The 17722-nt window shown below is 43.1% G+C and overlaps 1 protein-coding gene across 1 annotated transcript in view; it reads left to right on the plus strand.

Annotated features, from left to right (window-relative positions):
* The window catches only part of gbe1a (glucan (1,4-alpha-), branching enzyme 1a), a 194692-nt gene that overhangs the window by 30380 nt on the left and 146590 nt on the right, over positions 1–17722 (plus strand). The window contains exon 2 of the mRNA XM_083777724.1: positions 15049–15218. Within this exon, the coding sequence (XP_083633850.1) occupies positions 15049–15218 (170 nt within the window). The remainder of the gene's footprint in view (positions 1–15048; positions 15219–17722) is intronic.

Below are 17722 nucleotides of genomic sequence, written 5' to 3' on the forward strand. Positions count from 1 at the left end.
ATTTTTCACCAGGTCACCAGGAGGCCGACTTTTGTAAAACACATTTTTTTATATTACTCCTGATTTTGTCCCAAAATCTAGCAAATCGTTACACAGTATGATGTATCTCTATAGTCATATCATGTGCTCCAGACGGATCTGTCCGATATTTCATATTCCATCCTAATTGGCTAACATTGGCTTTCAAAGTTTGCAGTATTGGCCCGTTTTGAACAAAAAAGCCTCAAATCATGAACGTAGCGTGCAATTTACGTGAAATCTTTCACGCACTTTAATTCCTACTCGGTTGACGACTATATCCCACCCTTTTCACATTTTTGCTAAACACATTTTTGGAACAAAAATCAGGCATGAGAACAAATGGCACCCTTTTCACATTGGCCTATTATAGCGCCACCAGGAGGCCACAACCTGACCTGGCCTGGTGGAGACCTGTGCAGAGAGAGGCACTTGTTCTAGTTCTTTCTGTGCCGCTAGGTCGTAGCAAATGTGTAGTTAAGCTGTGCCAGCGTTTGCGTTCACTTTAAAGGGGAATTCCTAATTTTCAACAATTTCATCGTCATTAATATACCTTAGAGCTGTTATTATTTCCACACAACAGCTCTAAGGTATATAAATGCAGTAAAATGTTGAAAATGAGTGGTATTCCACTTTAAACACAATCAGTGCCGGGATTCCTTCAAAATAGAAGCTCTGGAGCCACATTTCACATTCAGTACTACGAAGGGGTTAAGGCCAAACAAGGCTAATTTAGTTCAGGGTGGTAAAAGCAAATCATATGGAATTAATACAGTGCATATGTTATCTTTCCATATACATTATACCAAATTATGAGCAATTTCCTTTCATATAAAGCACACCCACATAAACAGAACGCGCTTGTTGAAGCGAGTGCGAAGCTGTTTAGGGCTGGCCTGAAGCGAAACCACAGAAGAATGAGAAAAGCTGTCGAGGGGGGACAAACCCACACACTGAAACATGCTCACGAACACCCTTCAAGAGCATCATTTTGAGTCTTAACCCATTCTGACCTGAGATCAGATTCTAAAAATGTCAGTCGTTCTTCGATTTTTTTCAAAAATAGCAGATCTGCTATTTTTCAATAGCTAAAGCATAACATGATGCCGACACCAAAATGGGTGCCCGTTCAGAATGGGTTAATCTCCATGGAACAATTAGATTGTAAAGGCTGAATGCCTGTCAGCACTGAGGATTAATTAATGCTACAATAGCCTGTAAGCAGAGGACAAGGGATGAGTGGGTGCTAACACTATGATTAAAACTTAACAACAACTCCGACCATATTTGAAAGAGTGTATTGTGCCTCTTCCCAATCCCAATACAAGCAAAATGGACAATACACTTTTTTTATACAGACAGATAATAGACTCATTACATGGGAGAAATTTGAAATTGTTAAATATATTTATAAGGCAGGGTCCAAAATGTAAAATGAAATAAAATACGTTTTACCAACTAAAGGCTTGGTGAAAACTTAGTAGGCAGCACTGACAAGGCAGCACCTTAGAGTATATATTTCTAGAGAAGGCACCCAGAGGAAACCCTGAGGCGAAATGGACATAGTGGCCGGATTTGGTAGTGCAGCTCGAGCCAGCGCTGCTCCGTTGACTATCATTGCGCACGTTCATGTGATTGGGGCCATGACACGTGAACGAATGTTTCATACGTGAACGCGCACAAACGGCACAATGATAGTCAACGGCAGCGCGTTCATGTGTTTGTAACCAATCAATCCCAGAATGCACTCTGTTCCTACCAGGAAGGAGGAGTGAATCCGCCTCATGCGCTTTTGAGCAACTTAATGCAAGTGGATGGGAGGAGAACTCGGGTGTCTTCTCTATAGATATATAACTCTATGGGCAGCACTGACAAAAAATAACCATGTAATTGACGGTGAGGGCTGTGATTCAAGATTTTAATCATTTATTATTTCAATTAAACATTTATTTGAGTTTCTCTTGGTGTGTGCTCGGTGGAGACAAAAATACACAAAAATCGACATCGGCAACAAATCAAATATAAAAAGTGTCTGCTGCATTAAACACCCCACTAGGGGAGACAATTAAGATAAGTTCATGGCCTCAATTAATGATGAGGAATTAGGCCTGAGGCTCAGGATAGTGCTGTTACAGAACACTATATTTGGTTGTAATACTTCATAATGGGAGAAAATGTGTATTGGCTGGATAAAAGGGGACTATAAATATCACAGATGCTTGATACTTATTTTAGCTATCTCTGCTTACTCAGTTACTCTAAATACGCTTTTGCCAATATTTATACATTGTACTATATCCACATACCCCTCTCCTTATTCTGGGATGTCCCCATGGCATTTAAGCACACTGACGTTTACAATTACTTCACTTCAGCACAGGTTAATGATCCTAAATTAGCCAAGATGAAAAACTGTTCTTGGGTAAGTGTCTGGCTTTTTTTTTTAGCCATTTGGCTATCCATCTAACATTACATGTTTTCAAACCACATTATAGTCTAGATAGCTTGCTAACTAATCTAGAATTCACTTATTTTGTTACTTCCAAGTTGTTTATACTGTAAATTATAATGAGTGAGAGAAAAATAAGAAGTAAGAAAAACCACAAAAAGGACTGTCATCAATTTGGGCATACTGTGGCCTGCATTTTGTAAAAAAGGAGAAAAGTTTCTCTCTGCAATGATAATTCATACACTCTCCCCCCCAAAATGTTCCTTTTGTTGGTTAAAGCTAGAGTATGATTTCATCAGAGGCCCTGCGTCAGTATTCTGTGAGGCAGCCAGAGCAGACAGACCTCACCTGCATCCATGATCAAAAGGATTTTCTATCCCATGCGCTTCTCCACTGAGGCAACAAGGTACATAGATTATAGAACGGTTTCATAGGAGAGCTATGCATAGTCCTACTAGTGCATCTCCAGAGAGGTTCAGGCTAGACAATAATGCATACAGCAGGATTAATCTTCATTGTCTACATGCCACTGGCTGCCTATCGGCATTTACCAGAAGGTGTTGTGCTCTGACCACAATACCTTTCATAGAGCCATTATGATAAAACACTGTTTTATGGTCAGGCTCCAACAGCATTCTGCTAGATGTCGATAGGCAGTCAGACACACTCTGACACGGCCACATTGTAATACAAAGTTTGGATTCCATTTTCTGTCATTCTGGGAGGATGGAACGGTGGCACTGGAGAAAGCTCCATCACAAGCTCATGTAGGCCTATAGCACGTACAATCTCAAATGCATGTTGCAGAATTGAGACTAAACTTGACATATAAAATAAGTGTGAAAGTATTAGGTATATTGTATCGCTATTGAGTTAATTGGCATACATATTTACGGTAGGCATGAAATCGTGTCCATATTGTGCAGCCCCAGCGTGCATAGGCACGTTCACCCCCTCCTGTAGCACCTGGATGGACTACGCTACGTTTATTATGACTTACTGGTTTATTAACAACCAGACCTACTTGGGAACGATGCAAGTTGGGAACAATGAAAATCGGTAATGCATACCCCACCCTAGTATACAATACACGTTATATCCGTGGTCATAGCACCCGCTTTAACCGTCTCGTCTGTGTTCCTTTTGTGCCCATACATGTAGATATCTGCATCTGTCTGTCTGCCTGTATCCCTGTATGCCCATATAATAGAGCTCTCTGTGTATGTCTGTTCTTGTCCCTTTTATGGCCATTTAGAGATCTCCGGTGTTTATCGGTATATGAGCCTATATATGGGCCTGGCCATATATGGGCATATGAGGAGATGGCGGTTGTGGAAAGTCCTTGTGCAGTGGTCTGCAGAGAACGTCTGAAGAGTACACTTGTACAGCTTTGTGCTCAGGTGTGGGTACTTAGGCTCATTAGGTCCACTGCCACTGTCTTTTCTGGCAGTTCTGGACAACCATCTATACGACCGACTCAAGGCCGGGCACTGCACTCCATGTGTGGTGTGGTGTTGTGGAAGACGTGTGTCGAATTTGAAGTCGGCGGGGTAAACGGTTCTCGAGTTACGTGGATAACAAACGTACGTGCACACACGTACAGAGAGTCGGTGCATTTATTAATTCAATAAGAGCAATGCGTTTCACTGCCACCTATTTATTTTTTATTGCAAAGTGGATATTAATGAGCAGCTGCCATGCATCTGCACAGTACATTGATTGTTATTTGTTTCACTGGGTAAACAAGGTGTAACTATTGCTATTTCGAGGGGACAACAGATTAAATGTTGCAGAAAGCACAGCGATCTCTGACTGTCTTGGAGATGCACGGTGTAAGATGTACGCTCTCCTGGTGGTGCAGTCTGGCAGAGAGAGATGGGTATTGTGCATTGTGTTAAGATGGTGTACTTGTTCCTCACGAGACCAATGACCCATTCAACGTAGCTCTGAACAGCTGCTAGTCCCCTCGTATAGTTTCAAGTTCACTTGGGTGCAGTTGCCGTTTCCCTTTAGTGAAGGCAGTTATTTTGAGATGAGCACTGTACAAGCCCACAGCATCTCCCGTGTTGAACCCTCCATCTGCTAGGACCACATCACCAGGTGACAGACTTTCCAGATAGTCGCAGTTTTGTGTGATGTCCCCCCCCCCACCCACCACCACTAGCCACAAAATGGTATGACTCCCTGTGGAGTTGAAACACTTGACAGTGTTATGAAGCTTATGTACTGTGAATAAAGTTTGTGGCCTCTCAATGAACAATTTGAAGTCTGTTATGTAAGTACAATTTCTATAGCAACAGTATTAGTGAAACCAATCTGCTTCGTACTGGGCTGAATGTAGAGTGTAGACAGCCTAATGCCTCGTTCACACCTACGAAGCTAGAAGCAGCAGCTTCTAGCTTCGTAGTGTGCATGATATTCAATGTAATTGACTGGCCTCTGTCATAGGATGGTTACAACAGGAATGCAGTCTAAATTCAGTCTAATTCTTATTACAATAACTTGGGAATGATGTCAGTCAGGAATGCATGCCCACCCATTGTAGATGTTGCACATGTTGGAGTCTTACATGTTGCCCACACCAGCTTGAGCTTCCCTGAATTGGACACTCCGCTAGTTTTGCCAAGGTGTTATATGTTAAATCTAGGGCCGGGACTAATTGCGATTAATTTAGATTAATTAAATACAGAAAAATTAATCGCGATTAACTACAGATAAATTAATCGCACCTTTTTTTTCACCGCGGAACGTTTCTCACTGGGCGCTTTTCTATAGTACTGAAAACTGGAAATAATAAAAAGTCACCCCATTTTGTGTTGCCTAGAACTGGAGGTCTGACAAAAAACAGTAACAATATGAAGTAAGTACAGCTTTGTGATGTCACTGAGATGTACTTGTTACTGTTACTAATTTTTTTTCAGACCTCCAGTTCTAGGCAACACAGAATGGGGTGACTTTTTATTATTATTTCCACAACAGGTATATTAATGACAGTAAAATGTTGAAAATGAGTGGTATCCTGTAGTCACTATTCGTTGATTCACTGGGATACCAAAAAACATTAAAAAAAAGGTTTCTCGCTGTTCTCGGGTTGAATATTGATATGCGATTAAAATGCGATTAATCTAGATTAATTAATCGCAAAGCCTCTGATTAATTAGATTCATTTTTTTAATCGAGTCCCAGCTCTAGTTAAATCTATTCAGATTCCCTGAATAGATAGAGTTCCTCTGCTGGACACTTTTTTCAGTAGCAAAGCAGTAGAATTAGCAAAGCTAATCAGTGAATAAAACCTGCAGGGGGGAAAAAAAATGCATTTTCAGAAAGAGTTGGAATGGCACATCTGTACAGTACACACTGAATTTATAGAGTGATAAAAACGTTATTATTATTTAAAAAATTTAGGAATCCTGACCAGCTTTGCATAGGACGGAGGCCCAGTTACGTTCTGCACCTTGTCATCATTGTCCTCCTGCTTGAAGGATAACATGTCAACTTTGTCCCTGAGCTGATCGAACTCGGCTGTCTGTCTGCCTCTCTGGTACACGATGCTTCTGTCAATTTTCTTCACAGTTGCTTGGCAGGCTTCATCGGAGCATGATGCACCATTCTGTCTTTACAGTAACTGTGTTCACCAGTCTGACCTCTCTCCTCCTGAGCAGGGATGCTGTCACTGTAGTCATTCTCCATGTCAGTGATATCATGGGATGTCACTTCACTTCCCCAACATCACGGGTCCCACACAATTCTCCGAAGTCTGTTTGTGTAACTTCCAAGAATTATTATTATCACCAAAATACAAAGTATTTTCAGATGAGCCTCATGTGAAGGTCCTTCACATGAGAAAGTTTGAGAAGCAATGCTATACAGTACTGAGAGGCTGAGCTTTAATTAAAATATGTACTGTAGATACATTATGAGTGTAGATTTGGAATCATTTCTTCAGCGATCTTCTCTTCTGGGAAGGGTCCTTGGCACAACCCTTTTCAGAGAGCGTCTGCGGCCTATCAATGTGGAGGTACTTTACATTGAAATGTTTGAGACATAATTAACCCATTCTGACCGGGCACCCATTTTGGTGTCAGCATCATGTTATGCTTTAGCTATTTAAAAATAGCAGATCTACAAGCTCATATCGCGCCACCGAGTGGCGCGATACGAGCTTGTAGGTCTGCTATTTTTGAAAAATCGAAGAACGACTGACATTTTTTAGAATCTGATCTCAGGTCAGAATGGGTTCATCAGACCAGTGTGTGTCCGGCGGAAACCTCGTATGAATCTGATCTAAGGTCAGAATGGGTTAATTAGGATTTGTATTGTACTGTAGATGCATTGCGAACGGTAGCTTCTCATGAAAGAGCACCAGACAAATGCAAGGTCCCCTTCAGAGACATAGTGCTGAAATCAAAGAGAATCCGTTTTTTTGGGGCCCACTGATGTCTGAAGTGGTGTGTTGAAGTACAGAGACTGATTTAATGCAGGGTGAACTGAGTTGCGGAAAATTGAGTTCGAGTTCTTGAGTTCTCTGTAAAATACAGTGAAACAGTGCATGTGAAAAATCAATACAGATGCAGCAAACTTAAATATGCATCCAACGGTGCAATGCGCTGCAGCATTCCGCAATATTTTGACGGACAACAATGGCAATCGCTTGGGGCGCTAGCATTTCATACCTCCCCGAGTTTGCAGCCTATATAGTCACAGGCACAGGTAGTGCACTATACGGTGAATGCTGATTGATTATTTTACAGTAACTCTACCTGTCTCAACTCTACCTGACATAACATTCATACATTACATACTGTACAGTACCGAACAGAACAGAACGGCATCGATTGAGAATGTCTAAGGCCTCAGTCACACAACGTGTCTTCTTGGTGTCCCCGGGTGTCCTCTGTGTGTCGCACGGCTCGCAATTCATTTTCAATGCGAGTCACGTGGTTTGACGAGACAAGTTTTGCTCCACGGTTGTGTGTGTGTGTGTGTGTGTGTGTGTGTGTGTGTGTGTGTGTGTGTGTGTGTGTGTGTGCGTGCGCCCACAACTACAAGCAAGTGTGTGTCGGCGTTGTGAACTTGTGATTGATGTGTGTGATAGATGTGTTTGTTTATGCACTACTATGCGCTTGACAGGGTGTTCCCAAGACACCTCTCCCCAAGCCACCCCACACTCTCTGCTCCGGCTGGCAGTGGCACACACATTAATTAAACTGCCCTCGTAGTCCCTGATTAGCCTTTAACCCATTCTGACCTGAGATCAGATTCTAAAAATGTCTATTACATCCTGACAGCTTCATTATTAACCCATTCTGACCTGAGATCAGATTCTAAGAGTGTCTTCGATTTTTCAAAAATAGCAGACCTACAAGCTCGTATCGCGCCACTCGGTGGCGTGATATGAGCTTGTAGATCTGCTATTTTTCAATAGATAAAGCATAACATGATGCCAACACCAAAATGGGTGCCCGTTCAGAATGGGTTAAAAGAATACTAGTGCACCTGTAAACAGAGCTGCTACTTCTAAACACATTTTAAATCGGAGGCTTTTTTGCATTCTATTTAAATAGTTTTGAGAAACAAATTTGTCATTTGCCATTTGTCCCAAAGTGACTGGTTCCATTTGTTTCAAAAAGCTTTATAGTTTATATGCAATTACCCATACATACCATGTATATAACAACGCAATGTGACATAGTTCTGTTTACAGTTACACAATGCTGTACCACCTACAACTTTGGCAATGCAAACGTATTCTTTTCTCATGCAAATAAAGCTCCTTTATATGAATGGACACAATAATGCCTAATGTTGATCCAGAAGGTCACAACGCGTTGCATCTGAGAGACGTGGGCTTGTAGATCGGCTATTGGACAGGAAGAAGGACAAACCCAGACTAAGACAAATGAATGGAGAAAGAGAGAGAGAGACAGAGAGTTTCCATGTTTAAAAACAGAAGGGGCCCATGGGGGCGTGCTCAGCTCTTACAGGTTATTCATACATGACTTCAAAGTTCTGTGCAGTGAGCACACATGCAGTAGGTACACACTAAGCCTGCCCTTTGTGACCATACTGTGTACCTCTCTTTCTCTGTATGTCTCTCACTGTCCTTTCTCTTAAAATCCACACTTCCCTTCACATTTTATCTGACTTTAGACTTCATATTTGAGCCGACTGCGAACGAACATGAAAGCTTGGGTAACGAGGTAGGATAGGGTTAGTAATGGGTCAGACTAAAGCCTGGGTAACGAGGCTAGGATAGGGTTAGTAATGGGTCAGACTAAAGCCTGCATGGGTAACGAGGCTAGGATAGGGTTAGTAATGGGTCAGACTAAAGCCTGGGTAACGAGGCTAGGATAGGGTTAGTAATGGGTCAGACTAAAGCCTGGGTAACGAGGCTAGGATAGGGTTAGTAATGGGTCAGACTAAAGCCTGGGTAACGAGGCTAGGATAGGGTTAGTAATGGGTCAGACTAAAGCCTGGGTAACGAGGCTAGGATAGGGTTAGTAATGGGTCAGACTAATGGGTGGTCAGTATAATGACATGTTACCATTAAGGAAGGCAATCAAGGATCCCAATCATTACTCAGAATCGTTAACTCTGGGAATCGACATTATATGCCTCTGAGCTTATCAATTACTTTGATCGATGCTGGCATGTTTTTCAGACAGTTGCTCATCAGACATGTGTCTACACTTATAAGTTGAATGTGTTTGCCTCATGGGAATATTCCATGGCATTCCCCTCATAGCACCACAGTCCTCTTCTGTCAATAGATGGATTGATATATAAAAGGATGGATAGAGGAGAGGCAGAATAAATAAATTGCAAGGAGGAAAGAGAAAGAACATACATGTACCAGAAGGCAATGATAGAGGCCACAAGGACTCACAAACTGAAAGTCAGCTAAACCGATGGAAAGACATTGATGGAGAGAGATAGCAATATTCCAGGCGGACAGAGGTGATGTTACTCACTGGGGGTTCACTGCCAGTGTTGCCATGCAGTTATTATAAGCAAATTTGGGCTTGTTTTTCTGTGCAATCGCTTGTAAATAGTGGAAGTTGCAGGTTGCAGTTTTTTATTCTTGTTTCTAAATTGAGATCCTGGACTTTATATCCATAAAGAAAGAAAAAATACAAAGTGACTTTATGTTTTTAGAGTGATGACGGAGAGAGAGTGACTTTGTACTGACGGAGAGAGAGGGGATAGTGGAGAAAAAAAGGGACTTTATACTCAGAGAGTCGAACGAGGAGGAGCGGGAGGGAGAAAGAATGACATTGTACTGACAGACAAAGACTGAGGGGAGAGATGGAGGAAAGATTGATTTCATTCCAGAGAGTCGAGACAGAGGGAGAGGACAAAGTGAAAGACCTGGAGAGATACCGGGGCATTGCGCTCATGTCACAGACATAACACACACGCACGCACACCACCAATTCTTATGTGGAGAGAGATGCAGGATAATTTCCCTCTGGAATGAATGTGATTGACTGCCAGGGGGTCTGTGGTCGTTGGATCACGTTGTACTGTAGCTATTCGTTTTTGGAATAAAGTGATTCAGATTTCTACAGAGAGTATAGAACTGAATCCGTGGCTCTGATGTTCGTTAAAGGGTAAGTTTTTTTTCGCACAGCTTTGCAGTGAACAAGACTTTTTGGGCAGAATGTCCTCATTTGTCAACAAAAGTGCCCTTGCCGGAGTCCTCATTCAATGCCACTTTGACTATGCTTGCACCTCTTGGTTCTCCAACATCTCAAACTCACTAAAAAGTAAGACCTCCCTAAACAAACAGATTTGACTACTTGGGCCCCTTTTCCACTATGGGGTGGAACCAGAACTATCCAGAACCTGAACCTATTTTTTTTAGTTCTGAGTTTGTTTCCACAGCGCACAGCGCGGTACGGCACGGTTTCAGACCAGGTTCTCAGAACCTTTTTCCGGCCCTGCTTTTGAGGTAGTACTAACACTGAGTTCTGGGAACCTATGGGCGGGGCCAGCAGCGCTGCTGCTCTCGATTGGTTGAGCTGAGGTGACAACACTGAGGAGACCGGAGCGAGGCGAAGCGCACAGCCAGTCAGCCACACAACACAACACCGCACATTTTAAACTTCTGAGTGCGACACAGCGCCGCGGACACACAGAAAAATAACCTGGAAAAGCCCACAGAAACGCTATGGCCACGAGAGAGGGAGAGAAAGAGCGTGTGTGTGTGTGTGTGTGTGTGTGTGTGCGTGCGTGAGGGAGAGAGAGAGCCATAAAGCTGTCGCGACGAGTTTGCTTGCAGTTGTTGTTCTACCGCTAACAGCTAGGCTAACTGCAGAGAGGGGTGTCCGGGGGTGTGTGTGTGTGTGTGTGTGTGTGTGTGTGCGAGAGAGCCATGATCTATTCTAAATTGTCAGAACAGAAGCACAATATTATGAGGCTAATGCTACTGGAGATTAGTAGAGTATATTGTTTTATACACGGACAGTAGTGTGCACTAGACTTTTTTTTTTTTTTCAGGGCAAGGCATTAGGCATATCATTACTAGAAATGTGCTGTACACAATACTAAACACTGGAATAATTAAATTCAACTAGCACAACGGTTAAATGATTTGTATTTGCACATTTCTTGATATTGACATTACAACTGGACTGGATGTTATGGCACAATCTGCTCAAGAGGCACTATAATTGCAACCCACACTCATGTTAAATGCTATATTCAAAAGGTGGATTATCATTTAGCATCATATGAGCTATACGAGATTTATTTTTCTCTTGCCGTTTAAGCAAAATATTGTAGACAGGTAAAGGTTGGAGAACAACTGGTCTAATGCATTTAAAACGGGCGTTTTACTGTTTTCCCACTCCCCACATGGAAAGGGGCAAATATAGCCTATATAGCGGCAAATATAGCCTATAATTATGCAGAATGTATGCTGCATCCATGTTCATACACTACAGTATGTGCATATACAGTATATGTATTATGTATAGGAAATATATGTGACAGCTGTGGGCGGCATATGTGACATGTGGCATATAAAAATATGTTCATATTATTGGTTTAGAAAAGTACAATAAAGCAAATAAATTTGAAAATAGACAATCTACAAGCTCACATGTGTCTCATCGAGCTTGTAGATTGTCTATTTTCAAATGGCCGAAATGTATTTAAGTACAATACTATATACATAGCTACTTTCCACCACTGTTGAATATAATAACCAGTCATTATTTAAACATGAATATCTCTGTATTCCGGGACCCCCCCGGCCGTGCCAGGGGGGGGGGGGGGTGTCCCTGCTGGCCGAGCTACTCAGCAGTGGGGGAATAGGGGGGGGTTCTGGTTATATGGAAACGGAAGCAGAACTTGGTTCTGGAACTACACATGGTTCTTGGTAGTTCTGGGTCCTGGAAAGTTCTGGTTCTGGTTCTGGTTCCACCCCATAGTGGAAAAGGGGCCTTGGTCTAAGGCCTATAAATCCAATGACTCACCTAATTCCAACACGTTTTGCTAGTCTGGGATGGCTCAGGGTATAAAACAGGATTAAGCAATTAGAAATGGGAATAGTTTTTTAAGATGGTCAAAGAGTCAATGCCCCCAATGCACTCAATACCCTCAAACCCTGAATAACTACTTCACCAAAGTGAGTGACACCCACAGCCACAATACTAGAGGGAGCACTGGCTTCTTTCAAAACAGTCCTGAACAAAAAAGTCCAAAACAGTATGGCGTCGATAAAACACACCTCACTTCACACAGTTGTGTGAAGTGAGGGTTAAATCATCGTTATTTGGTATACACAAACTCACAAAGCTGGGCATAGGAGGGGCAGGCGCCCCTCAAATTCTGTCTATCGTAAATAAAATCACACTTGTGTGAAGTGAGGGGCGCTCTTATACATCATCACATTCCGTGCTCAGCCAATCAAATCATCTCATTCCGTGGTACAAACACGCAGAACTGTATGTCCACCATTCCGAAAATAAAACTGAACTGAACTGAGACACACAAAGCTGTGCTTAGGAGGAGCTAGCGCCCCTCAAAGAAGCTTGTAACTTACGTCGTGTATGTTTTTTTTTTCTTAACCAATTTATTTTCTTTCGCCTTAAGCTTCCACCAAAGTTTGAACGACTTCTTTCTGCTGTCTTCTCCCTTTGTGTTTGAAATGAAAGCAAATGCAGCCCTGGGCTTTCTCACTGTATCGTGGGATTGTCAAGTGTGCCTCATCTTCCACATCTTTCTACGCTCTTATAACCCCCCCCCCCCCCCCCCCCCGGATCAAGTTCGGAACACTGTAGAGTAGACTGTGGGTGTGTGTATAAAGCACACGCCTGTGTCTTTGCGACCGTGTGATCATCTGTGCATGTGTGATTGTTCGTGACTGAATAGTGTGTGCTTTTCAGTAGGAGTGAACACCATCTTTAATGTCATCTCGGAAGGCATTAGACGGCAAGAGAGAGTATTAAAGTAATGTGAATTTACAGTACTTAGGCTACTACTTTAGCTCTCTCTCTGTGCTATTTTTTGTTGTTTGTTTTCATTATAATTCATTCCTACTCAAGTTCATAGTAGAGTTCATGGGATTACAAGTTAAATAGATAAAAAGATAAAAGTTCATGCATAAGTGTATTTCATTTAGTCATAATTGCTTCATAGTTGTTCATGTTTTTAATGTTTTGTTGTACACAGTTTGAGGCCTCGTAAGCCCCTTGGGCTTCTTGCCTCCTCCCAGAACTTTCTTTTTTTTATCTTCTATGCATCTTCCCTTGTGTACTGTTTTTATACTGTGCTAAATCAAATAAAACAATCAATATGCAATGTTTGTCTTTTCTACTAAAATGGTCACTGTGTTCCTCGCCTGCCAAGAACACCACATACAGAGCTATAGCTCCACTGCGCCACAGTGCACCAGAGCCATAGAGTAAGACAGAGTTGCGACATTGATCGAGGGGGCAGAAAACAGCCCGGTCACGTGGTTCATGTACTCACACGAGTCCATAGACTCTATGTAGAAGAGCCGCCATTGGACTGGCCCCATGAAGTGAACGGAGTTGTCGTAACTCTGTATTACTCTATGGCTCTGCACTGCGCCACAGGATTCTGTCAGTCAATTAATGAGGAAGCCTTCAAGCCAATACATCCTGTGAATGACGCTGCCGCAGGCTGGACAGAAATGTGTCTTAATTGATTGTGTTTAACTGTCTTGTTGCAGGTGAACTATCATAAAAGTGGGTGTGTTGATGGTGAAAAAGTTGGCTGTTTGTCTCCACAAATGTTTGGTTCGGTGTAGTAATGTCCTGCTTAGCAGTTTAGCCTAGCAGCTGAGCTTAGCAGCTAAAGCTAAGATAGTGTCTGTGAGGCCCCAAGCTGCTACTGTGTGACTCTAAGGTGGCGTTATTAATAGAATAATCCCAACCCACTGTAATAGTAATATACTGAATTTTAGAACCAACAGAACTCCTCTTGTTCCATTTCCCTTGCACAGTATGGTAATGACATACAGGTTTTCAAATGGGGGATGCCAGTGGAGTCAACTAGAAAGGAGACATGGAAAAAAGATAAATGAATACACACACACACACACACACACACACACACACAATCACAATGATTGTGGATTGGCATGGTTATTTGGAGGTCCTGGGCATGGGGAAGTTTTGGATCCCCTTCAATCCCCTAGCGCACGTGAAGATTGAAGGGGAGGTGGAGAATAGATACCAGTTGAACTAATTAATTATTTTGTTTTGTTTTTTGTATCTATATGGACTTAACTAATTACCTGTGTGGCTGATGGCTGATGATTGGATGACAGATGACTTTGAATTACCTTTATAAATTTAGATTTCAAAGATACAACTGGTACAATTATGCGGGTGCATGTGTTTGGTCCGATGTACTACACACATTAGTCCGACACCCTGAACGTACACAGGACCCACGGGTGATTCTTAACTGGCCACGCATGTGTCTTAACCGGCCACGCATGTCAGGAGCCACGGGTGATTCTTAACCGGCCACGCATGTGTCTTAACCGGCCACGCATGTCAGGAGCCACGGGTGATTCTTAACCGGCCATGCATGTGTCTTAACCGGCCACGCATGTCGGGTGGGAGGTACGGGTGATTCTTAACCGGCCACGCATGTCGGGTGGGAGCTACGGGTGATTCTTAACCGGCCACGCATGTCGGGTGGGAGCTACGGGTGATTCTTAACCGGCCACGCATGTCAACAGTCCGACAAAGGGAATTGTCTTATTTCCTTCTAATAATACTTGGTATTTTTCACTTTACTGTCTTAGAATAAAGCTGTGGCAGATGATCTGTCCCCAGAACCATCCTGATGCCTTCTGGGGTCACGTAAATGAATTCCATGTATGACCCAGCTGGCCGAGTGGAGTGGACCGCTTCTCATTGTTGTCCACTTAGCACTGATCGTCCTTCGTATGATGGTAGTAGCCTATAGATGCTGCTACCGTTAAAGTGATGATCGATTCTGACATGCTGAATATCATGGGATGATGGTGTAATCATTTCCTATCTCTGTCTCTCCTCTCTCTCTCTCTCTCTCTCTCTTTCTCTCCCCCTCCCTCCTAGGTATAAGTTGTTCCATGAACAGTTGGGAAGGTTGGTGCAGTCTGAAGGCAGTATGGATGACTTCACCAAGGGCTTCCAATGTTATGGTGTCCAGAGGCAGCCCAACAACGGCCTGCGGTTTAGAGAGTGGATACCAGGAGCACAGGCCGTGTACTTGACTGGGGAATTCAGTAAGCACGCACGCACACACGCATGCATGCGCGCACACACACACACACACACACACACACACACACACACACACACACACACACACACACACACACACACACACAACACACTGTACATGTCATGCATTCACATATACTGTAGATGTATGCATGAAGCTGCACACCCACTCACTTGTAAACACATTCAGGCACTTCAGAGACAGACAAATGCAAATGTATGCCATGCTTGCCAACAGAGCATATGCATGCATGCATGCACACACACACACACACACACACACACACACACACACACACACACATGAACATGTATATTCTCATGTTGAGAGTATCGCCAAATTAATGTTTCCATGGGAACAGACCAGTCATTTAATGCATTGGCTGAGAGAAAGTGTGTAGCTACTGCAGTGTCTGCTAATTAGTTCCTCACTGTATTTTAAGTGAATGGTAATGTGCAATTAAAGGTAATAGCATTATCATTGCTTACATTATAACCCCCTAAACATCAACTAGCTGTTTTTAGTTGTTGTTTTCATTTTCTCCCCAACATAGGACATTGCCAATATCCCCCCATGTGTGTAGTCACTGCCAACCCTACTGTTTGATCTTGGGGAGGGCATAGGGACTATAGGGACAACCACGCGTCTCCTCACATACACATGGAGTCACCAGCCGCTTCTTTAAAGCTGACAGTGAGGAGCTTCACCGTCCGGCAGTGCAGAACTCATGCAGAAGAACATACTATCCTTCCCAGTTCCGCTCGCTGCCAAACAGGCGCCCCAAACAACCTGTCACAGTTGTTTACGAAAGCGAAGCAGCCTAATGTGTAAAAGGCCCCAACAGCCCCAACACGTTGTCCCAACTGACTACTAGGATCATGAGAGACGTTCCATCCTCTCCCTTCCGTAGCCGCTGCCAGCAAGGTGCCTTTGACCTACTGCATAGGGCTATCCTCTTAAACAGCGTAGTGTTTCTCCATCAAACATCAGGCGGAAATCACCAGATCTATAGGCTCACAATGTGCTGAAACTGACACATTGTGAGCAGACTGGCTATATCCATAGTTAATTAGCTTGGAGTTGACAGAGATGACGAGATATTGAAATGGTGTCCTCTCTCATCTCTTCTTACTTTTCAATAGACCTAACATAAGATCTGCTTATATTCACAGGAGGTATGGTGCTCCACCAATGCCTGACCTGCCCATTGCATTTTCACAACATGCAGACTTGTAATAGTTCCTTCTCTTTTAGGAAAATAACACCATTAGAGGTCCGTTTTGTTTTTTTCCTTTTTTTGTGTATTGTATTGATTGTAGTTAGGGCCGTCTCGAAAACGAGATACTGTATCTCAATGGGGTATTCCCAAATAAAGAAATTTCAAACAAACAAACATAGTGCATATATTAAGTCAGTTTATCCCTGTTTTGATCCGCATCAAAGCTGTGAGGACTTGGTTTCTTGCTGGAACTTCTGCTGTGAAATCCTGACTGTTAATTTAACCCTGAGAGTGTACAGAGTAGGCATGTGGAAAATAATCGATATACGTATCGATACAGACGTGCGCGATGCAAGTGCGTCGGTTCATTCACTGTGTATCGGATACAATCTCGATGCATCGTTCGCGGAGTGCTTGCATCGGTAAAAATCCATGGTTGCACCGGATTTTACCGGTTGTATTTCACCCTATCCTGTGTTTCCGAGGCGCATTGAACGTACCATCAGAAAAGGAAGGGAAAAAAAGGTCTCTCGCAGCGCACACACAGTCAGTGAACAGAAGCTACCGTACGACGGTGCAGAGTAGACTGTGAGACAACAAACAGACTATAAAGAGCACCCGGCGGGTGCGTGGTGCCACCCGCGACTAACAGAAGTGAGCCCCATGCATTAAACAAGAGAAGCACCACCTTTAGCTTTATAAAATAGCTGTCCGAGGAGCTTTGTCCGTCAATCAGTTGACCTTTCACTGTAGCGCTGTGTGCTGCTAATGATCCACACTCTACAGCTGTTCTTGCTGATTCTCCGACGCGAATCTGCATCGCGATCATCAATTTGTAATTAAAGAAAGCTTCTGCAGTCTGCACACACGTGTACAACAACAACAACAACGCCACAGCTGGGTGTACTGCTTGCGTTTAAAGTTGTTTACAACCGTTTCACAACATTCCACTGTCCAGCTTTCCCCTGCTGTTCTCTGGGATAGAAGCCTTATTTATATTCTGCAGCAAGACGGTGTCGCACGCCTAAAATTGCAGATCCACAAGCTCACAGCGGGGCGTGGATGAGACGCGTTGTTTGTGAGCGTGTACATCTGCTATGTATTTAAAACGTTAATAATACATGCAGGCCAGGGTCTTCAATGTTTTTCAGGTCAAGCCAAGGACCACTTAGCTGAGAGTGAGAGAGATCAAGCAGGGACCCCCACTATACATAGGCAATTATATTATAAAACTGTGTTGCAGAGTCAAGACCAACAATGGCACAACCGATGACTTTGACATCGTG

The sequence above is a fragment of the Protomyctophum parallelum genome (assembly GCF_964188405.1).
Source record: "Protomyctophum parallelum genome assembly, chromosome: 1".
NCBI classification, from domain to species: domain Eukaryota; kingdom Metazoa; phylum Chordata; class Actinopteri; order Myctophiformes; family Myctophidae; genus Protomyctophum; species Protomyctophum parallelum.